We start from the raw sequence: 27,244 nt of genomic DNA, 5'->3' as shown, positions 1-27,244 counted from the left end.
ACCGAAAAAGTACAGAGGTTTGAATACATCCCTGTTAACTTACAGTCAATATATCAAGGTTTCCAAAAATATGCCTGAATGCTGCCGAATGCAAAAAGACATTTGATAAAGATGATACAACCATAACATATGGCATATATACCAACTATTTTATTTATTTTTTATAACCAACAGTCAAAAACTCTAAGGTTTTCAACTCACAGTAATATAAAATAAAAATAGCAATGGGGCTTGTTTGCTCAATAAATGACTTTAATTCATCAATTATCACTGAACTGGTGTGGGTTGATTTTCGTCAGATAAACTAATCGATTTATGAACTTATTATCCTACACAGGGCTGCAAGATATATCGTTTCAGTATCGACATTGCAATGTGCGCATGCGCAATAGTCACATCGCAGGACGCGCAATGTCAGGTAAGGTAATTTAAGTCAAACATGTCAGGCTACAACTTTTCTGCTGCATGATTCAAAGGAAAATTCACACGGTTCTTTTTTTTAATGACTTATTTTACTGGCCAAGCCTTCACCTTTAAGACAGGTTACATGTGATGAGACCTAGTCTGGCGGCATTTGTTATGAGAATTTAGACTCCTGTGTGTGTGTGTGTGTGTGTGTGTGTGTGTAACAAAAAAAAAAAAAAAAAAAAAGATAAGCTCAGGTTCCAGTATAACGACTGTAAAAATAGTTTTGTGTTCACTGCGCAGATGAAATAATGCACCTGTTTAATACAATATTATCACGACGTCTACTAACCGTTTTTCACCATAGAGTGAAACCGTAGTAACTGTAGTTGCTGGCTACGAGTCAGGCTAAAGCTAAATGAGTCTGCCTAAAGAAACCAGAAGTGAAGTTTGCAGCTGTGAAGCTGGAAAGGTAACACTAACATTATTCTATAAGATAAGAGCATGCCCGCTAGTTGTCAACCACAACCTGAAAATGAGCGAGGGACAGGATGAGAGGAAAATAAGGGAGCTATTCAAGTCGTCTGGTGGACATTCCTGTATTTTTTCATATCACAATATATCACCGAAAAAAAAAATTAATTGTCAGGGTTTTTTTTATATTGTTCAGCCCTAATCCTACATGTACTCACTGTCATAACTATCTGCACAAAAGCAGCTTAGTGAGATAAACCCGCCAAATGTTGTGATTTCACTCTGACACTTCACAACTTCCAACCAGTCAGTGAAGTGCACAAACACACTATGACCCTGCCGCGCTGCCACTCAACAGAACAATGCACTTCTCCAGTGTATGAACAAAAAAACTGCACAAACATACAAAAACTTCGAGTGAGCGGCGTGATTGGTGGGATGGGGAAACAGGAGCAGGACAGGAAGGAAAGTGGAGCCATTGTTGAGTGACCATATCGTCTCTCACTGTGACAAGGTCACCACTGAGCTCTAGGTACACACTCGCACACAATCACACGTACACAAAGAGATTCACCAAACTCACCCGCAGGGTCTATAGGTGAACACAATGTAGCTTTCCTCATCTGTCTTCTCAATGAAAGTTACGCACGTCTGTTTTTCCCAATGACGCATGGCCTGCTTGAACATGGCCCTCTGACTACCTGAAACACACACATTTCACATCCTACTTTTACACAATCACACATCAGTGTGTGTTTCACTCTTGAGCAGCATGGGCAGCAGTCCAGTAGAGTTGCTTACCAGTGAAGTTTCCTCCAATGACGTAGGGAATGACTCCTCCAGGCCATATCCTCTCAGCTCGGGATGTGGCTGCTCGAGGAATACGGCTTTTCACTACGTTTCCAGTCTTCCCACCTTTACCAGTTTGGCTCCTGGGATTGGCAACTCCTTTGCTGGAGTTCTTTGGGAGATAGTCTATCAAGTGAGGAGAGAAAAACAGCCATCAAATCTAAATTTACCACAAGTTCTTATTGTGTATGTTCAAACAGAATAAATGTCTAGTCTAGTATTTTGAATATCAGTTCATAAATGTGCTGTGAGATTACTGGATCACACTGCTTCTTATTATACATGACCTTTCAAAGTTTATCCTCAGATCAGAGGGTAATAACACTCAGACAGATAAAGCTCTGTCTGTGCAATATTAAGTTTCATTAAACATTTAATTTGAAGAAGTTTATAATGCGTCATACGTTCATACATTCTGGATCTGATTGTGATTCAGTAGGGTCGAGGTCGTGGTACAAACTTTGCCGAGTTGCAAAGAGCATAAAGAAGGAGACCAGTGTTGACTTGTAAAAGGTCTAGCAACAATGAAAGTATTGAAAATAGCTTAATTATGATTCTCCATTTCAGCCTGTAGCCTTCATGGGGGTCTGATGATGCTTCAGAGGTGCCTCTCATCACAAAATATCATAGCTGACAGTGTGACCACGGAGCTCTGGGAGCGAGCTTCCTGGCTTCCCAGTTTCCAGGTGCTTCTACCTCCCGTCTGAAATTGAACCCAGCGGCTCCACGGAGCTCCGTTGCTGGCCTCAGAGTTCCATGGCTCACTTTCAGGCTTCACGACACTTCCTCCTTTTGTCTAAACCTGGGGCTCTCACCCAGAGAGCTATCAGGTACTGACATTCAGCACCAATAGATTTAACATGAATTGGTACACGTAGTAAATACGTAATTCGGTCAGTACCCTTATAAGTAGCAAGTTCGATACCCAACTGTAGTAGAAAGATCACTAAAGAGACTCAAACTGCCTCTGCAACAAACCTGGAGGCTAAATTTGAATATATATATATATATATATATACACACACACACACACACACACACACACACACATATATATATATATATATATACAAAAATATTTAGACATGTAATTGCTGTTGAAATGCAAAAGAAGAAACAACTTTTTGTGTACATCTCAAAGCATGGCACTTCAATCAGTTTCATTCATTTCAGTACAACATGAAGTCAACTTGCAGAAACTTGAAACTTGCTTGAGATCATCTCTTATCACAGTGAACATTTCATCACTATTTTGGTCAAAGTTTGCATGGTTACAAGCAGAAACCAAAAAGTCTTCTCAGTAGTGCATTTAAAGTTTCTCAGAAAGCTGAGTTTTAGAAGTCTAATCAAAGCTTTAAGTTGGTTTTCACACTGTATGGAAGTAAAATAGAACCTGTGGCTTCCTAAAAGATCCAGGATGCCACTGTGGTAATGTCTGCATTAACGTAAAGAATACAGGATTTGTAGTTTATTGGTTAAAGCATGAAACACCACCATCATTACAGTGAGTAGTAAAGTGTTGGGTCCTTACCGAAGCCAAACCTGCGTATTCTCTCCAGCAATAGATATAACGATCCTCTCTTCTTAGAAATTTCATGTTCCTCCAGGCCACCTGACACACACAAGAGCCAAGAATCAAAACACAAACAATGCACAATAAATGCTGATATCCTCAAGTGGCCTCTGTCTACTTCCTTCCTACTCAAACTGCTTCGCTTCAGTCAATAGGTAATGAGAGCAAGAGTTTCAGAGGAAACACAAGAGAGAGCATTACATGATGATTACTGAGTGAGAGTGCGATGTCGAGTTCACTCACCAGACGTATGGCCCTGCCGGGAGTGTGTGTGCATGTGTGTGTGCTGTGTGAGGTCTATCGTCCTGTCAATCTGGAACATGCGCAGGTCCTCCTCGTCTAAAGCGATGTCGCCCCAGAATGCAGCTGCAGGTGAAGAGAAACATCTGTTACAATCACAATCAACAGCAGAATCCTGAACATATTATCATCATTATCATCATCAAAGTATCAGTGGAACAAGGTTAGTGCCTTTCTACCCTTTCCCTGTATCTTGGTATTTTTCAACCTGGTCCCTATTTTCCGGTGTTATTTTGTCTGAGTGACTAATGGGAACAACAATCTTTAAACTGGTCCAGTACAGAGGAGAGCGCAGAAGCAGGCAGCTGCAGAACAGGCTACATTGTATGCACTCTGGTGAATTATGCACCCTCAATAAGTGTTTGTTTTTGCCACTGACAGGCTCAGATTATCACTCTCTGTGTCTGACAACACTGTGGTAAGGATCCCTACAGAGGCAGACTCTGTAGGGTCACTGTAACAAGTGAGATCCTTTTTGTTAAACCAGAAACAGACCCAAAATCACCATCACCAAACCCACCAGACTCCATTTAAATAAACAGTCATTTTAGCGTGTATAGAGGCAGCATGTTTTCACATCTAACTGTATTAATTAAGGTTAAAGTTTAATTCAACCAAACCAGAGCTGGTGATTGCTGGAACGATGGAAAGACAAACCAAGATGGTTTTGTGAGTTTTATTTTGTGTCTGTTGACTTTGAATTAAGAGTGTTTTATGATGCTTAAATTATTGTTTATTTAAATGGAGTCTGGTAGTGGCAATTTCAGGGCTGGTTCTGGTTAGACAAAGCGGTCTGTCTCTGTAGGGATCCTTTTCATAATGTTGTCAGTCACTCCACACCTATAATGTCTGCAGCTGCCTGCTGTGTGTGTGTAAAGTGAAAAAGCAGCACGTGGCTCGTCCCTTATCACTATGCCTAAGGTGTGCTGACAACAGATTTAAAGTTTTCAAATGCTCACTTGGTGCTACTGAACGTGATGAAATCAGACTCTTGTTATACTATGGCAGCTTCCAAGTATGAATGTGAGTCTAACTGTGTGAGTGTGGATGGTGTGCTCATGAAAAAGAGAGCACTGCTCTCTGTGAAACACATATAAGTTTTAAATCCTACTTCTAATTAACCAGAGGTCATCCAAACCATGGATGAGTCAGAAATGGAGACAATAACAAAAACTTTACAAGGACTTATAAAGAATTTGTAAATAAGCAGTGACCACTTTTCTTCAACATGTGGGTATTAAAACAACTCGGCCAGAACAAAATTGGATCCAGTTAATGAGGATCTTTTACAGAATTCATTTCAGTTCAAGTACAAACTGTTTAACCCACTCAGGCCTGCAGTGCAGAACTCTTAGGGCCTTTGATTCAGTAAATACAATGTGCATTTCTACACCTGGCAGAAGTTTACAGCAGCTGTCACATTTGTACATTATACAATTCTGGTACAATTCACCAGGAAGTAGCACAGGTGTTTTCTTTATCTCTGGAGGGCAGTGGTGTAGTAGAGGGTATACACAGATATACGGGGTATACCCACATCTTTTTTTGGCTGTTAAAAGTATACCCAGCTAACTAGCCAAAAAGCCAGTAGAATATATAGGAGAGCATACCTACTCCTTCCTCAGTAACCTACCCATCTACCTATTAGTACACCCGCCTCGTGAACCACCACTACACCACTGATAGAGGTGAAGTCATCACATAAATTAAAACCTTAATCAACCTTATTGATTCTCTGGATAATAGCAAAACTGTCCCTCCAATTAAACACCTGAAACTACGCTCAAATACCTATAAACTTGTGTTTGATTTCAGTTGCCCAGAGAGCTTAGTCTCCCCTCATGCACAGTCACCAGCTCAGCTCCCAGTGGTCTTACAGTGGTCTGATATCAGGCCATGTGTAAGCCGTTCGGCAAGTGACACTCCCACCCAGCCGTCCCCTCCACTACACCCTCCCTCCCTCCCTTCCTGCTCGGACCACTCCAGTCTCTCCTCCTTATCCTCACATCTTCCCTCTTTCCTTACAGCCTGGTTTAAGGTTTCAACGTGACTCGTGCACACTGTTAAAAGGACATATTCACATTTAATCAGATCTGTTGTAAAACACACATTCTTATGTACAGCTATTGGCCGTTGTGTTCATCACCCCTCTTCGCTGGCTGTGATCCCTTCCTAATGCACATTTTTTAAGGTCAACTCAGGCTGATATGAGGCAGCAGCAGTCTCAGCTAGTCAAATCAAGTGTGTATTTTAAACAATTACTTAATTTTTTTAGCAGAAATTCCCTCTTTTTGTTACCACCCCTCTACTGCAGCTCAGCAAACACACACAGAAAATTTTGTGTAATTTCTTTATAATTTCTTCCTTTGGTGCTACTTACTTACTTACTTAGTTATTCTATCTGTTTATACATTTTCCGTGTGTGTTACGTGGAGGGGGCTAAAACTAGGGCTAGGTATCATAACTCAATACATTTAAGGTATTGGCAGAAATAACCCAGTACAATAGTTTTAAAATTTTCAGTTAAACAATATCTGCATTTGTTCCAAAATCTAGAAGAAAAATGACTATTTGTATGGTTTTGCTTGCAGCCAATCACTGCAGGTGTTCTTTGATTTGATGCGTCTGATTGGCCCATAACTGCAGCAGCTTTAGTTGAGGGCGGTGTATTTGAAGGAGTTGGCAATTTGGCTTGCCAAGATGCCCCACTACAGTTTCACATCATTATCCCCCGGCATATAACCGACAGGCGGTTTTACCGACACACAATTTGACTCTCTCTCTCTCTCTCACACACACACTCACACACACATACACACAGATTGGTTGCCTGCGTCTAGTGGCATCTTATGCAACTGAATACTTTCATTCACATGAAGGGTGACGAAGGAAGCAGAAAAAAAGATGTCAAATGAAGGTCACTGTATCGGTATCACCTCAAGGGTGCTGGTATCATAATTTTTTAAACAATAGGCAGCCCTAGTTACAACTGCATTTCATTATGCAATCCTGTATTAAATAATGTCAAAGCTGAACCTTGAATATTTTTTCTTAAAATTTTTGTTCATATGAAAAAAGTGTGTAATGCAACATTTCAAACTTCAACCATTATTCAGTAGTTTTTTGGTGATGTGTATGTGTGTATATCAGTCATAATAAACACTTCAATCACACAATCTTAAAATCACTCCTGCTCCCACAGCAGCCTAATCTCTCATCTTTCTCAAAAACCTTCCTTCCACATCACTCCTGCTTCAATCCCCATCCTCCGTCATCCTATTGTGGCTCGTTACAACCAATTTCTGTCTTTTTCTCTCTCCCTCTCCCTCCATATCGACAGTACATCTCCCAGCCTCTAACAATGAACAACTGAGTGATAACCATCGCTAAATGATTAGCAGAGCGGAGTTACTGCCCTCCACAGGGACTCAAGACACTAATACATTAACAATGGCATGGGAGAAGCTTGTCACTTAGCTAATCAGGATTGCCACTAAAGGAAACGGGGGGTCAGGGTGCCATTGTGCTCGACTCCGAGCTATTGTTGCAGTGAGGAGCAAAACCACAATGACCACAGATGGTTTACAAATCATGATATCAGATACGGACAGGGAGTGTGTGCTGTCGAATGGTGGTGTATGATATGTTGGTTAGATGGATATGAGGATAACCTTTGATCTAAAGCGTAGAGCTGCTGTGAAGTATTTCTATTATTATCTGTATCATTAGGGTCCGGGCAGCTAAGCTGCCAGGACACTATTGTAACCCTAGGTATTCTTCTTTCTTCTTCCGAGGAAATCATACTTCCCATGGGTGAAAACTCACCAAACTTTGCACAAAGGTCCAGTCTCGTGCCAGATATCCTCAGCTGTAAACTCAAGCCAATAGTCCTGACGGTGGCGCTACAGCAAGCGTCTAAAGTTCAAAACGTTGAAAATTCATAACAAATCAACCATACGTGCTACAACTTCACAACTTTCATCAAACTGTAGCCCCAATACTGAAGAAACTTTTGTACATTTAAACCTATTAAAAATATGAAGTTCATCACTCTGTTTTGGTTTTTTTTTCAAAAACTGTAAAACTTCTTAAACCTATCTCCTCCCACAATTTTTGCTCAATTGACACCAAACTTGCTACAGAGCATCTTCTGTCTGTCAGACTGTCCTACAAAAACTATGTTTCTCAGATTTTTGATTTATCAAAAATTGAGCCTACAGTGCATCAAAATGTTTGACTGTAAACGGTACTGTAAACATATACATGCAAATTCTTGCTAAATAAATCTTCAATGTTCATGAAAAAAATGACAAAATTCTATAGTCATGGTAGATGATGTGTGGCAAATTTCAGAATTTTATCTCAAAAACTGAATTTTTGACAGCATTTTGAATTTTGCTCTAATGTGAACAATTGGAGTCAATGCAAAAATGGCAATTTTTATTTTCAGTTTTTCACTTATGAAGCAAATCAATCATTGTTACAAACAAATTACCAACATCTCCATGCTGTCTAGATGCAATATGTGTATTTTCAGATTTTTGTCTTAATAACTGAATTTTTTACAGTGGTTTCAAATCTGCCTTTCCATGCACGGATAGTTGCTTTTCTACACAACAGTGAATGGCTTACTCAATTTGTGAAGCCACTGTTGAGTTGCTACTTGCCAATTAGCTCAGAGCGGTAGATGACCGTCTTAGGTTCCAGAGGTTGCTCAGAATTGCCTAAAAATGCCCATACCCGACCCATCGCTGCACAGCAGCTAGAATTGTATTTATTATGTATCACGTATCTTTTTTAGACTATACTAAGACATATGCTCTGTTCACACCACAAGCGTCAACGCAACAGTGGGATCAGCTACTTTTTCCGCTGAGTTGCCGTTAATGTAGTTACGTTGTTTGTGTGTGTCTGCTGCTTGCCACAAGGCACCTCAATTGAATTTCGTTTGTATTTGGCCATAAAAATATCTGCTCAGGATCAGAGTCTGAGCCCCATTTTACCATCACATTTTGTTGCCCCATTGCATCCCTGTGTGCACCCCAAAGTACATAAAGCTAACATAGCACCAGCTAACTTAACTAAATAAAACAATACCACAGCTAAAACAAACAAAAACATATGATTGGTTGACGCCTCACCACGTCATTGACTCAAAAAGTTGAGGCAAACTCAACTTTGATTTGTAGCGACAAGTGTTGGCCATCAGTTTGTGGCTTCACGTCACCTGCTTCATTGAAAAAGACTTGTACCCTGCCTTGCCTACTCTCACTTTTAATCTAATTGGCCAAAATTTAAGACAAGTAAAAGCATCACATTGTCATATTTGAGAAGCTTGTGCCTTGAAATATTTGGCTTTTTTACTTGATAACAATAGTTGCTGATCAATTTTCTGTCAATTTAGATTTCATCTGATGCCATTCACTGGATTATTTTACCATTATCAATCAATTATACTGTATCTTCAGTGCCCTGTCTGTCTGAATCAGAGTACACATACAAAGTACAAGTAGTGCAAGTACACACAGGGTTCATGCTGCTGAAACTTGGACATGACAAACAGGTTTTTAGTATTTCATAACCGTGTATACCATCACACAGCTTGTAAACTGGCACTTGTTAAAGAGATTTGATTAGCACAAATAAGGCATCATTTGGTGATGACGTGGTAGGCATCAATCACATCAGTTTATTTGTATTGTCACACTGCTGTTGGAAAACAGTGATGAACTGTGCAGATGTAACGAACTTTGTAGTACAATAAAATGTTTTTCTCCTTTGTGTGCTGTTTTTACTTAAAAGGCTGCATGCAGTGAGTCACTGGTCGAAAAGTGAAGTGGTCAAACTCGACATCTATAAAATAGGTTTATTTGACTCTGAAGAGGTTGATGTTGGTGTGGCTTTGCCATATAAACCCACAAAAATAACACTTGTACCATTTAAAAAAAAAAAAAAAAAAAAAAGCTCTTGTGCTAAGATGTGGTCTGAACAGGCGCTGGTACAAATTGCAGTGTGGGCGACACAGTTTCTACTGACGCTCCCCGTCTACTGCAAATTGTGCCAAAGTGGTGTCACAGCGAGCCACAAGAACTACCAAATGGGTGCAAAAACAGAATCCACTTAATACCTCAAGAGACTTCGCCAGCAAAAGGTTATTATCTGTGTGAATTCTCATATAAAGATAGACCGCATCCCACTGCACCAGCATTAGAAATAATATTCCCCTGACTTTTGTTTCTATCTGTGGGACCGAGTGTTTGTGACATTACACACCTAGTGGTTTTGGATATTTCAGGACAACAAGAGAAACTACAAGGACTAAAAGTTTTCCAGAGAAAAGGAGCTGACACAAGCAGAGCTACAAAGCGAGAAGAGGAGAGTACAGTGATAGTAAGTTTGGCCCATTGATTGTTGGGGTCTTGTTAATCCATAGAGACACCATAAATAGCCCAAAGTCAAGCCAGTGGGTGAGGAGGGGTGAGGACAGTGAGGCAGGGAGATGCAGGAGGAAAAGTATTGATCCAAAAACCCCAGGACGTCCCAGGAGACCTACATCATGCTGACCAGGGCCTTACTGTTCGCCCTTCAGCAGGGGCACTGCAGCAAACACACACATACACACACACAGGAATAATGCACCAAACACAAACTGAGAGGCTGACTTTCCTCACATGCATCCAGCACCTCCCACCGTGGTGGCTGTTTACAGAGCGAGCAGATCGGTTTTTGTTGTATTGATCAACTTCTCAGGTGGACACGACAGATGTTGGCTTTTTGCAAGTTTATTCTGCAGCCTGGTAACAAATGTCAAATGTACAACAGTGACTCTGTGTGACTGTGTGTGAGAGAGCTGAAATATGAAAATCTTTATCCTCATACAACAATGCCCAATGAAACATAATTTGCACCTGAACAGTACAGTATACACTTATACTTAGCGGTAATGGAGCCCGTAGAGAACACGTCATCCTGATCAGAAATGTTCTCAGTGCTTAATTTTAATCTGTTAATACACTAATTTATCCATTTAAATTGTGATAAATAGCATTTATTTAAAATGATTTTATTCTCTACTTTTTATATTTTATGTTTCTTACATTAATTAAGGCGACATTTCTATGAGAATTTATTCGTGTCCTGCTTGAGTATTTATAGCTTCTATTTATCATCTATTTATTATATCACCTCAAAGTCACTATTGTTTTGTATGTTATTATAGCATCTTTTCAAAAGCATATGTTTTTGTTTTCAGTCGTTGAGACAATCCCAGCTGTTTTTATTTATTTATTTTTGGACACTATTGCTGGTTTCCTTTCCAACAAAGTCTGGCGCCAGACTCCATTCCAATTTCCATTAAGATATGCACTGATTTAATGAGTGTGGCAACAGCTGAACTGGTCACAGCTTGAGACACGTGACTAAATATATACATGGTTGTTATTATGTAACTGTTTGACAGCAGTAAATGGCAGACGGTATGAGGACAAGGACCAGGCCCGCAGGACACTGTTCAGCTTTGCAACCAATTTTTCCCAGTGGTGACTCGCAGTATTGAAGTGACAAAATTTCCTGCGGCTCAAAAAGCATTTTCCCCACAGGCCAACATCATAAAAAAAGACGTCTGTAAAATTGTTGACAGGACACCTCGATTTGCAAACAAGGCTGATTCTGACTCTTTCTATTATGAATCTTTGAGCCTTGGTGGTTTCATATTCCTAAAACTGTCCTCAAGCCAAGAAAAGTGATTTAAAAATCTGTGACATCATCATAATGTTAAGTCTATGAGCTCAGTAGAAACGTGCGGGTGGGGCCAGCGGGACAAACACTTCTGTGTATACTCAGCGGGCCGCATACCATGGAAGTAAATTTGGAAGAAATTTTGACATATGCGGCAAGTGAGCAACTCTATTGGAATTAAAAGGTGCAATCTTTGTGTCTGGTATCTAGATATTATTATAAATCTGCGACAAGTACCTTCAATAGCAACTTGAATTCAGCCAGCACAAACCCAAGCACAGGGATTCTGGTCCTGGAGCTTGCCAACTACCCACCAGTTCCGCAAACTTTCTGTTGCTGCCATGACACAAGTTAGAGCCAGTGCTGCTGCTGGCCATCAGTCCACTATGAACCCAGGTGATAGGGTTGGCGCTGGCTGAATTCAAGTTGCTACAGCTGCTGACTGAAGGTCTGTCTCTGGAGATACCACCCACTCTGAGTAGAGAGTAGGAGAAAGGAGGGCGAGGGGCTGAGTGAATCAATGCCCTACGCACAGCCAATGCATTCTCATCTCAAGTCGTAACATATTGCGGTTTTGTCCTTTCAGGTCTACATATTACATGCAAGGTATTCTTCTGCATCTGCTGTTGATGGTCTAGGACGCTGCTACCAAAACCAGGATATCACCAAAGCACATGGTTAGGTTCAGAAAAAACATCAGGGTATGGCTTTATATCCATACAGGGACCTCTCCAACACCCCTCCAACCCGCCGAGGGACTTTTCAGCTTCATATGTTACCTCCTTACATTGTTATCAGCAGCATTTCAACCTTCCACCTTCCACCAGTGTATCATACTGCTGCAACAGGTGCTGTCCGGCCATGTTACATACTGACGCCACCAAATGTGACTTTGGCATCAGGTGTCTGACGCTGAAACCAGTGATAAAGCGGTGGTATTCGTCGTCTTCAGAACAAGGATGGACTGGCATGGTGCTGGCAGCCCCAGTATCAATATTTTTAAGACCTGTTTCTCATTTTACTTGTTACTTTAAGGGGTTTACTCAGTTCCTTTAACATGTTGGTACGATGCAGTGGAGAATTATACACTGCTGAGTTATGCACCCATGCTGTACTCACTGGGGTGTATCTAACACACACACACACACACACACACACACACACCTCACTAAGCTCCTCATTAAGCAAATATAAGGTCACACTGTAGGTGGGCTAAGATGTGTCTGTGTGTGCACGTGTGTGTGTGTGTGTGTGTGTGTGTGTGTGTGTGTGTGTGTGTGTGTGTGTGTGTGAACATGTGCATGTGAATGAACCCCTTCCACTTGTGTGATATTATTACACCGTATATAACTGAGACTGTGAATGTACTGTAATATTAAAAAGAGATTATCTCGGCCCTGTTTGAGGATTTTCTCCAAAAGTAATTGTTGTGCAAGCTGCTTGATCCAGGTTAACCCTTTGTGGGCAACAACAGGTGCTGCAGTTCGACCTCACTGTATGCAGACACTGTTGGAAACAATCGTGATGAAGCAAGGTTACAAAAATGCACCCTTAAAAAAAAGTACACCACAAGAGTGGGTCATTAAAGTGATGCTCCTCCACCCAAAATGTTCAGTCAACCCTTGTAAGATGGAGAGACTGTTAATAGTTTGCAGTTCAGTTCGAATGGAGACTGATGTCCACTTGAATGCACAGCTTTAACAATGAATTCCCAAAGTGACAAGTTTGGAAATCCTGTATCATATTAATGTCCACAGAAGCTTCCCAAATCACTCCTGTCACATTTAAGTATGGGCAGTGTATTCCAAACAACCATACTTCTGACAGAATATGGCCAAATACAGTGTACTGTAGCTGCCTCCATTCTTACATATGACCCTGTCCAGTAAAGCTGAAACTATTAATCGATTTATAGAGAGAAATGAATAGGCATTTATAATTTAAGTTGTTCTTTTAATCAAACATACGTAGAATTCATTGGCTCCAGCTTCTAAATTGTGAACATTCACCAGCTTTACTGGTCTTGTATCACAGGAAACTGGATTTCTCTGGGTTTTGGAGCACTGGTTGGACAAAAGAAGGCATCTAAAAACTTCACCTCATGATGGACAATTTTCAGTATTCTCAGACATTTCATGAAACAACAAAATAAATAAATGATAAAAAAAAAAATAGCTGCTAGTTGCAGTCTGACTGTTGAGCTGGTTATGCATGTTTGTGGGCTCACATGTTGATCTTCTATTGGTCAAAACCACATGTCAGAGCTCTCTCATTCACACACCTGACAAACCTGCTTAAAACTCATTCACTGGCCTGACTGACTACTGGGCATGTCACTTCACAGGGTTTTTCACACATTCAATTATTTGTGGCAGCCCATCACCATATCAGTTTTGAAGCCACATATTGACTTTTTAATTCTGGAGCTGGATCGGTCATTAGAAACTATATTGAAATACTGTTCAGTTATTCAGAGCACCACACTTTCAGAGCACAGAACATACTCTGGGCACAGATGGAGCAGCAGAAAACCAGGCAGAGTGAAAGTGAATCTTAACTGTCTATTAATTTCTATGGAAATAGAACACTCTATTTCTAAATGTTCATTATTTTTCAGCCAACTTTAGATGGAACCTGCTGAGTTCCCATGGACTCCACACCCCGCAATCAAGAGCTGGGTCAAAGGTTTGGCTTGCTTCCACTCTACTCTGCAGTGGCTGCTTCTCTAGTCAGTTGATCTGATCAGCTTTGATCGATCCAACCACAAACTGTTCGAGTTTGAAACATACTGAGCATACAGACAGACAGTAAGGAGAAATGGATAATAAAACCCTACCACCAGACAACAATATCAATTTTGGACAATTCTGCAAAACTGCAGATAACTTTCAGTGACATTTTCTTTTTTGTATTTCAAATTCTCACTTTCGACAATAGCTGCACATGGCAACTACAGTATTTTTAAGGTTTGGGAAAGATCGTTGTTACAGAAAATAAAGTGTGGTTAAGGTATATTTAAGTTTAGGGACAGACTGGTGCCTCCTGCATTAAAGTCATACCCACTACCTCACCATTTCCTGCTCCTGCCCTGAATGTTGGCATTGGCACAATAAATCATAAGGAATCATCATATATTTAAAACTGGGCTTGATTACCATACATTAGTGGTAGTTTCTATGGTTATTTTGATACTATACACTGTTGGAATCTATTTTAACTTTGAAACCAAGTTAACCACAGCCTCCATTGTGGAGAAAACTGCAAAGCATCACTTTAAGTAGCACTTTGTACTATGATTATATTTCATGGCTTTCTTTGTGAGTGTTTAAGATGGAGTAACAACATGCCACTTGGCACAAGTAAGGTGTTGTAATGTGAAGAGATGCACGAGTTGGTAATGTCATCGGTCAAAAATGTGCTTTATAGAGAAAAAAAATGAAAAATGTAGAAGCTCAGTACAAGTTCAAAAAGTTCAAACCCCCACCCTCCTGCAAGCATGTGTGTTACAGAGTGAGACAGGACGGGATTATCTTGACTGCTGTGACATAGGATAAAACAGTCATGAAAAAAAGAGCATAGTGTGTGTGTGTGTGTGTGTGTGTGTGTGTGTGTGTGTGTGTGTGTGTGTGTGTGTGTTTACAGATTAGGGTAGGAAAAGTTTCTTCAAGCATGAACGTAGCTAATTACAGATGGCAGAGCAGAAAGGCGAACAACTGGATGTCTAAATTAGCCTGGAAATACATCCCAGACTGATCATAAACAAACCCAGTTAACAGGAAGACTTTTTATCTTTATATTTTGTTACATCAATCACCTTAAATCAAACTGTGTGTCTTACTCTGATGAGAGCACATTAGAGGTGCTTACGGAGGAGATCATACCAAAATATAATTCTGAAGTATAATTACGATTACTTGAGTAAAAACCAAAATAAAAGTAAAAAGAAAAGGTCATTAAGCTGCTTTGCAAAAACAGTCTTTGAGTTTGTTAAATGTAAGTGAATTTAAAATGTGGATGATTATAATGTTCATTAAAAACTAACATGTCCAACCTCAAAAGAGCGCACACTTAGAGATCACTTCACCACCTAAACTGAAGGAGACAACAGACAAAGAAATGTTCAGTATGAAGCAAAATAACAATATCATATGACACCCACATACACATGCACACGCACACACACACACACACACACACACACACTGAGAGCTGGTGTAACCTTCTAATCACATTATTGTGACACTGAGATTCCTCTCCAGCAGGTCATGGGTTTGGCCAGACATTGTGACGGGACATGGCTCAATCTAACCATCAGGGTGTCCTGGGTGTGCACCTTTAGGGGGGCAGCGAGCAACAGGCTCTTACATGAACGAAGATCAAATGACAGATAAACAACAGAGAACAATGTTGATTATTGTGAGGATGATTCTGCTCTGTATGTATGTCCTTCGATCTGTACATCAGGTGTGACTACACAGCTTCACTCATTAGAGGACTAACTTTTGTAAGGTTTGATGTCACTTTGATTCCTGGAGTTCTTCACCCACAGAATGACCATTAAAACTTTACTTATGGAGGATGGCTCTGAAGAAAGTACAGATAAGATTCACTTTAGGTTCAGTTTAATTTGTAATGTTTTGGTGAAAATGCATGTGTTTGAGAGGAACTGAGCATAACGTTGGATAAATTAAACTCTGATCATACTGCAAAAGTTGAGTGAGAGTTCGTAAACGGATGATTTCATGTAGTTTTGCTGCTGTTAAACATCGTCACATCAATCAGTAAATCAATTCAAGGTAACATAGCATGACGAACCAAGATATGCTCATCCCAAATGTTTATTTTGTGAGTAAAATATTCCTTTACATGTGACACAGCTAGCTTAACCTGTTGGAGGGCCACAGAGTCACGCATAAAGAAAAGCATGTCATACGTGGTCGGTGAGGCAGCTTCAATTGAATGCAATCGACGTATTCTGCTGCAGGCATGCCGTGGCAGTTGGTCGCACTGCGTGTTACAGTGAGTTTCAGCTCACTGTTTTGTCATCCGGAACATAATTTAACTTTTTTGGGATCGCTCTCACTGCTCTCATAACATTTATATTTCCTTAAGGAGGTGGTAGAGACCAGAAACGTAGTGTGGTTATTTGCCTTGAATCATGTGACTCTAAACATCACAGCCAGGTGGACGAATGACCCACATGTGACCTCACCGACTCGCAAGGTGTAACTTTTCCCACAGAGGTAAAATGCCTGGGACTCCACCTCATTACAAACTGAAGAAGCCTTTTGGATGAGAGGTAAACGCTAGTCCAGCTGACCTTCACTTTCTATCTCTCCATAACAGTACATGCAGTGCTGTCTTTGCACATTTGTACAGCACACACCTTAAGGCTTGCTTCTAGCTAAATATCAACCTAGCGGACTTGCTGAAAGTGTGTAGCTCTGCATCATGTGTTGCAGGGAGGCTGCATCTGTGACCTCATATAGATTCCTACAATACTAGAGACAGCTGAGACAAAATAAGGGTTTGACTGTAAAGGGAAGGCGGCTTTCTCTCAGCCAATAATGGGTGTATGCGAATCATTTTGCTGCTATAAATACCATCAGGAAAAGCTAGGTGACATAAAAGCAGCCAGACATTTAATAATTGAGCAATGCGTGGCAGGTGGGCGGAGTGACGGCGCTGCTGACTCATGGCTTCTGTAGCTCCGGAACAATGACGCTCCAAAACAAACAGTGGGCTCTCAGCGTGGCCGCAGAGTTTGTGCTGAGGCGGGAATCCTGAAGAAGACTTCGGAAGCTCAGTGGCAGGAGCACTCTGCTCGGGAAAATCCTGTTTAATATAATATGAGTGAGACCGCTCGTCCTCTCGCTCACACGCACACACACACACACACACACACACACACATAACGCAGCCACAGTGTCAACACACACACATACACACATTGCTCTAGTTTCCTTCCTACTGAGAGATGGGGGAAGGGGTGAACAGTAGCTGCAGCTCGCTGTCACGACATGGTGGGTTTCACTGTGACTGAAAAACTCAAACGCACACATATCATATACATGGGCATGGGCACACACACGTTCAAATGATTACGATACACCTGATGCACTGATAGAATACAAGAGTGACAGTTAAACCTATGTCAAATCAGCTGTATGAACACCTGCAGTCAGTAAAATGTCACCCAAATCCAAAAAGACCAAAATACAAGTTAAGTGTTGTTTCTACGAAGCTTTCCTTCAGCTGCTCTCCTTTGTTTCATTTATCTGCAGCCCACAGGCAAAATGTCCACAGCCATCAACTTTTGTGAACGGACACCAGATATCCCCCACAACAGCCAAAAAATACCTATATCGAAAGTAGTAGGCTGGAGGCGAGCCCGCGGCTGCTGCCACAAGGACTGAGCCTTTGTACATGGGGTGCCTGCTCTATCCACTAAGCCACCAATGCCCCAATATCATAACATTTTTGACCAAACAGTCTGGTGAGTTAAGAAAATTACATCACATCACTATAACGCAGCCTTTAACACCAGGACAAGACAACAAACAAAATTTCAAATGATAAGTCTCATATCACGATACTGATATAATATAAATATATTGCTCAGCCCTACACAGTTACATTTGTTTGTGTTACTTTGCTTAACAGACCAGACCTTCCATGACAATTATGAATATACCCACCGATTCAATGTCGACAGTGTACGCCACCTCACATAGATTGTCACAGCAGGAACAGACAGCACTGTGACTATTTGACACAAAATATTGGAATTAGCCTATTATTTATTTCAGGAACATAGATATACGGTAAAATTACAGAAAAAAAGAGCCCAGTCTCACTCCGAAGTCATTGAAACCCAATGCTTAGGCAGTGACTTGCGGAGTCAGAAACCAACAAAAAAAAAAGTCCTTTAACATCAGGATGATGTCGTTGCCGTTATAGTTTAATGGCACCCGGTGGCAGGAAACGCTGCGGGACAAGAACCAAAGTTCAGGTGGCAAAAGTCCAAGTGGGGCGGGCGGGAGGTGTGGTGGATGCATCCAACAAACACTTTCACCCAAGAAAGTGGTGTTCTTGTTTTTGTTGCCTAAACCCAACCATGTGTGCTTTTTTTGTTGAAGGAAAAAAAACGTCAATTTGTGATGGCACTATGTACCAACATACTGTGTGTGTGTGTTTATTTTGAAAGAGACTGTATGTGAACCGTAAATTTCCTGTGGAAAAAAAATGTATTTTGACAGAAGACAATGCATGTAACAGGCAGAACTTGACACGGTGTCCCAGAACGTCAACAACCAACGCACCCAGGGTACCTTCCATGTCATATGTGGACGTGAAAAGTCCATGACCAAAACGTCAATATGTGACAAGATCAGAGTGAGAATGTATTGAAAAGAACAGTTAAGTGTTTCGCCTTTATGCATTTAGCAGTGGCGCTGCTATATGAAAATCTCCTCATATGCAATGGGAACTGCCCATTGGTCCGACATCCCATTGGTTCGACACCCCATTGTTCCGACCATATTAAACCCATTGTTCCGAAGTCCGTTCCGAAATCATCATGACGCCCTGTGGTTAAGGTCTGGTTAGGTTTAGGCACAAAAACCACTGGTTAGGATCAGGAAAAGATCATGGTGTGGGTTAAAATGAAAAAGAAAGTGGCAAACACATAAGCTGTGAGCCTGCTCCGCCTCAAGCCTTTCCCAGCTGACCCAGAGCCTGCTGCGAGCCGTTCAGCACCGCGGACAGTCGGACTAATGGGATGTCGAACCAACGGGCTGTCGGACCAATGACATGGACCCATATGCAATGAACTCGCTATCTCCGCTTTGAGCAGCCAGAGTCAGGAACAAGCAGGGATTATAAATCAAACACCCCCAGATAAGGGTGCTCCAATCAATTGGCCACTGATCATTATCAGCTGATATTGGTTCTAAATGGTTTGAAGGCCAATCAGCACCAGTGATCAGTGATCAACACCTGAGACAATTTCTCTGCACACCACTAAAACAGCTTCACTGGTCTGTCTGTTCTGATAAACTGTAGCTCACACTGAACATTTACTGTTACGTTCATGGTTTACTCTAACCTGATCAAGGATCAAGGATCAAGGATCAAGGATCAAGGACTCTTTACTGTCATTCCAGCCATGCTAATGCATGACAAGACCAAAATGTAGAACTCAGATCTCAGTGATCATCAAAAAATGAAAGTACAGACACAGTCCGTCTCTTCTCACACACCACATACACACACCACACTGAGTGCCTCTGTAGAGGCTCTGATACACTGCACTGCTTTTTGACAGCATTTACAGTTAGCTTTGTCTTGTCCTGTACTGTGCCTCTATCTCATCTGCATTTCTCCAGGATTTGAGTTGTCTTGTTGTCTATTAGGGACCAGGGTTTTTTTGTAACAAAAAAAACACTTGCACTATTGATACAATTTTTATGTAGGTAACTTGTATCTGTGTTCTACTTGTTAACAGTCATCAGTTGTTTTTACAAGCAGTGTTAGAGTCACAGTATTGATTGAAACACTAGATGTCAGATGTTACATCTGCCCCAACATGCAGAAGTGATTGCAACAGCCTCTGGGGTATAGAAAGTATTTTATTAAATGTAATTGTCTACAGTCCATCTCGTGTCAGCAGACATGCTGAATATCATCTGGTAGCTCAAAATAAAAGTCACACTTCAGCACCACTGCTGGAAAGAAATCCTTGGGGAAATACTGCAGTGACAACAAAAATTAAGATATTTTAGACTGTTTGACAAACCAGTGTAAAATACAGTGTAAATGTTTGTTTTACAAAACAAAAATAGTGCCGTTCAATGTTTTCTGGCACGCAAACAACCAAATGTACCGATGTCTTTATCAAGCTAAAGTGAACCAACACAACAGCAACTCCTACACCTGTGAAACAAAACAACAATGACATCATATACCCTGGCGAAGACAGGAGCATACAAAAAAAGTTACAGCCAAACAACAACACAATAAAAAAAACATATAAGATACACAGTTACATGTAGAAATATTAGGATGCCTACTCACAATGACAACAACCAACTAATTCATTCATCCTTGTACTTGTGAGAGCTTTAAAGTCAAGCAGAGAGACCAGAGGTATTTTACCTGACTCGGCTCTGTGACCCCCAGGTGGATACGAGAACAGAATAATCAATGCAGTAAAAAAGCTGCATCAGTCCTGTTGCTTCTCAGCAGAGTGACTCAGATTGCACAATTTTCTTTAAAATCCTAACGTGACTGTTTTTGTTTTGTTTCCACCCATGTTGCCGCGTGAGCTCTTATTGTAAATCCTGTATGGCAACATCAGAGTTCAGCGATGTACGCCCACGAGAACATGTACATTATATATTGTACTACAATGCTGTACACTCCTGTGATACACCACTATTGTATTTAAAGAGCAGGCAGTCAGTCTCCCGGGTCACTCCTGAAGAAATGACCCGCAGCTTCACTCGGACATCGTGGTTTGTTTAGCTTTCACTCCGTTTGTGTGAGCATTTTATGAGAACAGTGATTTGGAAGGAAGCATGAATGACTCTTGAGTGAGCGTAGGAGCTCGTGCACGTCCCCACGAGTGTGTGCGTGCATGCCCGCGTGTGTGTCATCTCCAGCTGAGTAGCAGGATGCAGACAACCAGGAAGAGATAAGCGCGGGTGAATGGAGGGAGCTCTGCGTGTGTGTGTGCGTACTGAGTGTGTGCGTCTGTGTGCATGTGTGTGTTCGCGTAGGGAAATCACTTCACAAAGGCCTGGAAGTGTGTGTTCTCCTGTCTACCAGCGCGGGACTCAGAGGAGATAAGCAGACAGCCAAATATTCCCCTTGTGTTTTCCCAGCAAAAACAGGAGGCGGAATACCAACCACTCAGACCGATGCCACAGGGTCAGGCCTGGAATGAGCCGCGCTTCCACTTCTTACAAGCTGCACACACACACAGACACACACAGCCACCAACTCTTTACACACTGACAGCGAAATGGGTCCACACTAGCGGAGGGCAACTAAGACTTATCTTCATTATTGATTAATCTGTTGATAAATTTTTCAATTAATGGATGCACGTGCAGAAAAGACACTGTAAACTTGTCAACTGATGTATCATGCATGTACATGTGTAGATTCTGACTGGTGCATTTGTGGGTGCGTGTCTGTGTATGTGTTTAGATGTTTGAGGTTTTATGTGTGTCTATATGTAAATGTGGATGTTGCAATGATACACATTGATGTATATGATGTTTTAATTGTTATTTCTTCCCCTTTGGGTGGGTGGGGTGGGACGGTTTTGGAGATCTGATCATATAAATGGAGGATGCTCTGCAGACTTGTTGGTTAATGTTTGTAAACACGTTCACCAGCGGAAGTGAAAGTAAAAGCCCATGCCCAAGTTCTCAGAGCCCACGTACAGTTACTTGTTTTGTCCTACCATCAGTATAAAACCCACTGATATTTGCTTTATATATATATATATCAAATAAAATTAGATGAAGATGATGATGAAAATGATATGAAACTGAGAAAAAAGCAAATCCTCATGTGAGAAGCCAAAATCAGTGACTGTTTTGCATTTTTGCTCAATATCCTTGAATAACTCATTTGAATAAAGATTAATCAGGCATAAGAAACTGTTGTTGATCAGTTTTCAAAGTCAACTTTGAACCTCAGGTTTTTGGTTAAGATAAATGAGAAGTCCTAAAGGCGTTGAACAAATGCCATTCTGTAGAAATTGAGAACCTCCATATGCAGATGAGGACGCTATATTTCAGCCAAAAGCTCCATAACAGCTGCTAAATGGACCTTGTGGTGAGATTATTTTGTCAACCGTATAATTTTCTGCCATTCAACTTATAGCGTAATCCACCAAACATTTCACCTCCACAGCTAATATGTAATTAGAGATGGAAATCGAGAAGCAGTTCCAGTTGACAACCAGGTCCAGGTTGTCCGATCCATTGGAATAATATGCCTCTGAGCTTACCGATAGAGTGCTCCAGGGATGACGTTTCTCTGTAGGCCGATGCAGAAGTTAGCATCGCACTGGTCCCCTCGTTAAAAAGCCTTTGGGGATTTTTCCACTGGATTTTGGATTATTGCCGAAAATAAGATCTGTGGCAAACAAATATATATATGATACTTACGCGTTTTGTTCAGCTAGAAAATCTACACAAATGAACACCACTTTCATGGTTATTGAAGCCTAAATGCAATCGGCAGAAGTAAAAGTTAACGTTAGACAATCAACTAACTACACTTCAGTTGCATTACCTAATGTCACCACCATACCAAGAATAAAAAGCCATGTTCGGCGTGATGATGTTCTGTAGTCTTACTTACCCACATGTTAGCAACCGCCTTACCGACACATAGAAACTTCAAAACTCACAAATGGTACTTACTGACATATTTTATGTCGTACAACAAAACACAAAGGTCTCTAAAACTTGTGTTAACCACAGACCTTATTTCAGGTATCTTATCCAAAAACCCATTTAAAAAAAAAACTTTGACTTTGAGGTGAGGGAACCACCAGTGGTAAAACGCTAACTAATTTCCGGGTTGTAGGACCCATTCCTGGTGGACTATATTCTTATTCCATGTCAGAATGTTTGACAGTTGTGCACTGCAAAACAGTGATGTCAAACTCATACATCTATGCTGCTGTAAATTGGCAACAAGAGGGAGTCATGGTGAAGAAATGGGCCGAAATGTGGGTTCATTTCACAAAGAAAGATGACAACAGTGCTGCTTGTAATGTCTGTAAAATGATGTTTTCAAGTAAGGGTGGAAACATCGGAAAAATGCTAACGCATCTTTTTCCACAACATTGTCGAGATGCATCTCTGACGGGTCCGTGACCTTCACTCCCACTAGCAGCGGCAGAACCAGAGGCTACTGCTGGAGGAGCTGATAAAGCAGCTGAGAAGGAACCACACTCCTTAACAGCCTCACACGGTCCGGGCTTCGAAATCCCATCCTGAACTCAACTGTATCACCCGCAACATGATGGGAACTGCCCATTGGTCCGACATCCCATTGTTCCGACCATATTAAACCCACTGTTCCAAAGTCCCATTGTTCCGAAATCATCATGATGCCCTGTGGTTAAGGTCTGGTTAGGTTTAGGCACAAAAACCACTTGGTTAGGGTTAGGAAAAGATCATGGTGTGGGTTAAAATGAAAAAGAAAGTGACAAACACATAAGCTGTGAGCCTGCTTCGCCTCAAGCCTTTCCCAGCTGACCCAGAGCTGGTCGCGGCGCACCATCAAGGTAGAAATACGCCCGCCGGGAGCCGTTCAGCACTGCGGACCGTCGGACTAATGGGATGTCGGACCAATGGGCTGTGGGACCAATGACATGGACCTCAACATGATACTCCTGCCAAAAATGAGTGCCATAAACAGCCGCGTTTTTTGTGATTGATGACGCAGTGAAATCCTGTCTCTTCACCTAAATGAACCGCAGCTAGGCACAAAACCTAGCTTCCGTGGACTCGACTTCACTACCTTTTCCCACACAAAAAAAAGATCAGGAATCAATACAGAAATAGATAAAAAAAAATTGAACTGAAAAGCAAATCGTATCTATTCCCATCACTGACTAGATAAAATCACCTCATTCAGAAGCTTGTCCCGATACAAGAGAACGTAAGAGGAGGATAAAGATGAATAAGGTGACTGAAGGTGAAGTGAATGTTGGGTAAATCCTGTAAGTCCACTGGACTGAACATGAATATGAGCAAAATAGTGTTTGAATAAAAGTTTTGAAAGCTGCCACACAAAAAGTGTCATTAGGTAGTTACAGAAAATGTATTGTCTTTTGGTCGTTTGTAGAAACAGGGACTGCACTTCAGAAGTCTGGCATGAATCTGCATGAATAAAGCGAGGCCGACATTTGATTTGGATCTGAACACAACATGCATACCATGTACATGTGATGTTCCCAGTTCAAGTCCAGAGGGATGTTTGCCGCATGTTGCCCCCCTTCCCTCGCTTTCTCTGAGTTATTAGCTGTCAAGTTGGCAGTGTCAACTATCTACTGAAGGCAACACAGTTCCTTAAAAACTACATTTAAAAATGAAAAGATTCAGTAAAACATGTGTACATGATCGTCACAAATTTGCAGAAACAGAAACTGGTTTAGAGAAAACGTAATACTCGTGCCGGTAATCTAAGCATGTAACTATGAATACATTCTTTATGTACACTGATATTTCTAGCAAATAAAAACATTGCCTGTGTTTTCTCACCCAGTTATTTTAACCCACAAGAGTCGCTCAGTTACTCAAACATAAGTAGACTGACTGTCTCCCCTTAACCTGCTGGGCTTCAATCTAAACACACACACACACTCACACACACGGTCAGGTCAGCATAACTAAAAACCACAAAGTCATGGGATTGCAGTATCAACATAAAATCACTCACACAGAGATCAGTGTATCATGCACATGAAAACACACACACAGACACACACACACACTGGCCAGTGTCCAGGGTTGTCAGGTTTGTGTATTTGGTATGTGAAGAATGTGTGTTGGTCAGCGTGTGGACGCTCAGTGCTCTGGGTGGAGTTCTTATCAGTCCAACATGTCATCACAGACAACATTAAGGCCCAGAAGTGCAATTATAACACATATGAACATGTAGACGTGTTCACAACACACATCTGTGCACACACACAGACAGACGGGTGTAACCAGAACAAGAATCAAAACAAAGACGATGCATCACCTCAACACTTCTCAGATTCCTCCACCTGCTCTGTAGGAATGATGCTGGTACGGGTGGAGGGTTAACACTCAACCATTATCCTTACTGGTCTTGGTGGTGATCGTAAAAAGAGCAGTCTTAATGTTACAATAAGATTGAAGACATTTATACACTAGTGTTGTCACGATACTGGGATTTTTAACTTTGATACAATATCTAGGAAAATATTGATATTTGATACCATTTTCGATGCTGTGGGAATAAATTGACATTGAAGTCGTAGACGTTCAAGTTTTTATTTAAGGATAAATATAACAAGGCTATAACATGAAGACGACTTTCCTTATATTGGTTAGTAGCAATAACAGCCGCTTTCTAAGCAAAAGTGAGAAATCGAGCTGGTACAGGTGAATCAGTACTGCGGAAAATCAGTATTGGATTCCTTTCAAATATTCAGGATTGATATGTATCGATAAACCGATATATTTGACAACGCTACCGTACACCTGAACACACAAGAACATAAGTGCAAGATGAGTGCAGATTTGGGGCTGGCAATCAAGTCTCGATACTTGCTTGTTGAAGATCTTAGTCTTCTTTAATATTTGATCAAATATTTCCTAAATCTGGAAATCAAATCACTTCATTATAATTTTAAACTATGTTTTAGGGCAAAGTTACATGTATTGTAGCATACTTAATTTAATTAAAGGTCAGTTTGTTTATTCAATCAGTCTCTAGTTTGCTCCGGTCTTTGTGCATTAATGGAGTAATACATCTAGGAATACACTTAAAGGTCCAGTGTGTTGGATTAAGGTGCGCCTATTGGCAGTAATGGTATATATTATACATAACTATGTTTTCATTAGTTTATTATCACCTTAAAAATTAGAAGTGTTGTGTTTTCGTTACCTTAGAATGAGCGGTTTATATCTACATACAGAGCAGGGCCTGTATGTTTGTACAGTAGGCCACAACGAACAAATCAAACACTGGCTTTAGAGAGGGCTATTTGCGTTTTCACGTCAGCCATTGTACCTCTCCTACACGCTTGGCACAGTTCTGCAACCTGAACACTAGATGCCACTGTATTGTCCACACAGGATATTTAAATTCAAATGTATGTAAATATGCAAAAAAAATGTCTGTGCCAGTTGAGTTTTTAAAATCATGAAGACTACAATAAGTGGATGGATTGGACACCACCAAATACTGCCACGCAGGACATATGATCTGTAGTGTAACACAGGAAAGACAAAGGGATCTGCATAAATTGTTAAATGAATCTCCAGCTTTGTGTCAAAAACATGAGTTCATTTGGGTGGAGCGCACAGAGACACCAGGCATGACACACACACACCTATAAAAGACCTATAATACATTGAAACTTTTAAAAAGCTTAATATGTAAGCCACACTTTAAATCAGTTTTGCTGACACAGTCGAAACTAATGTTTATGATCAATTTGTGTAAATGTTCTTTATTTCATTATAAAAACGTGTCTACTGTCTGTGAGACCAAACATGGTTTCACTGCTGTTCCACGGCAGCTCCCAGATCATTAAAGGTCCAACAAAAATTTTATCAGTGTGTGTGTGTGTGTGTGTGTGTGTGTGTGTGTGAGAGAGAGAGAGAGAGAGAGAGAGAGAGAGAGAGCGTGCGTCAGCGCGTGTTTTGGTACAGTTGAGTCCAGCTGTTTCTCATCTTCCTTGATGGTTGATTTAACATCTGGATGCACGCGCAAACATACACAGACGCCTACTTGCATGCACATACACAAACTGCCCGTATATAATTCACCCATTTCGGCCACAATCAGGACCCAAATCCAGCCTACAGGTGATGCACGCTCTGAATGTGTACGTGTGCGCGTGTGCTTCGGGAGGACACGGGCTCAGCAGGACAGTCACCAGGCTGCACGTGGCATCATCACCCCGCGGGATCACTACCGTTGGTTAAGAGTCGTGGGGAAAAGGGGCATCTGGATCAGTGTGCGCACACACGCACGTAGACATACACACACACACACACCCGCTGTCATCCCTCATACACACATACACGTGCCACCTCGGAGCCAGCGCGCTCCAGGGGCTGGATCACCGTAACTAAATACTTAGGCCATGTTTAATGGTTTTTTAGGACTACAGATAAA

General features: G+C 41.1%; 1 protein-coding gene across 3 annotated transcripts in view; it reads right to left on the bottom strand.

The window, feature by feature from the left end:
* tll1 (tolloid-like 1) overlaps positions 1–27,244 on the bottom strand; it is a 79,602-nt gene that overhangs the window by 36,011 nt on the left and 16,347 nt on the right. For all 3 annotated transcript variants that reach the window (XM_049571992.1, XM_049571991.1, XM_049571990.1), the window contains exons 3-6: positions 3,545–3,667; positions 3,260–3,340; positions 1,681–1,854; positions 1,463–1,580 (exon numbers count right to left, since the gene is read on the bottom strand). In XM_049571992.1, coding sequence (XP_049427949.1) covers positions 1,463–1,580; positions 1,681–1,854; positions 3,260–3,340; positions 3,545–3,667 — 496 coding nt within the window. The remainder of the gene's footprint in view (positions 1–1,462; positions 1,581–1,680; positions 1,855–3,259; positions 3,341–3,544; positions 3,668–27,244) is intronic.

The sequence above is a fragment of the Epinephelus fuscoguttatus genome, linkage group LG3 (genome assembly GCF_011397635.1).
Source record: "Epinephelus fuscoguttatus linkage group LG3, E.fuscoguttatus.final_Chr_v1".
Taxonomy (NCBI): Eukaryota; Metazoa; Chordata; class Actinopteri; order Perciformes; family Serranidae; genus Epinephelus; species Epinephelus fuscoguttatus.
The sequence above is the reverse complement of the archived record's forward strand: the minus strand, read 5'-3'. Positions and strand labels throughout refer to the sequence as shown.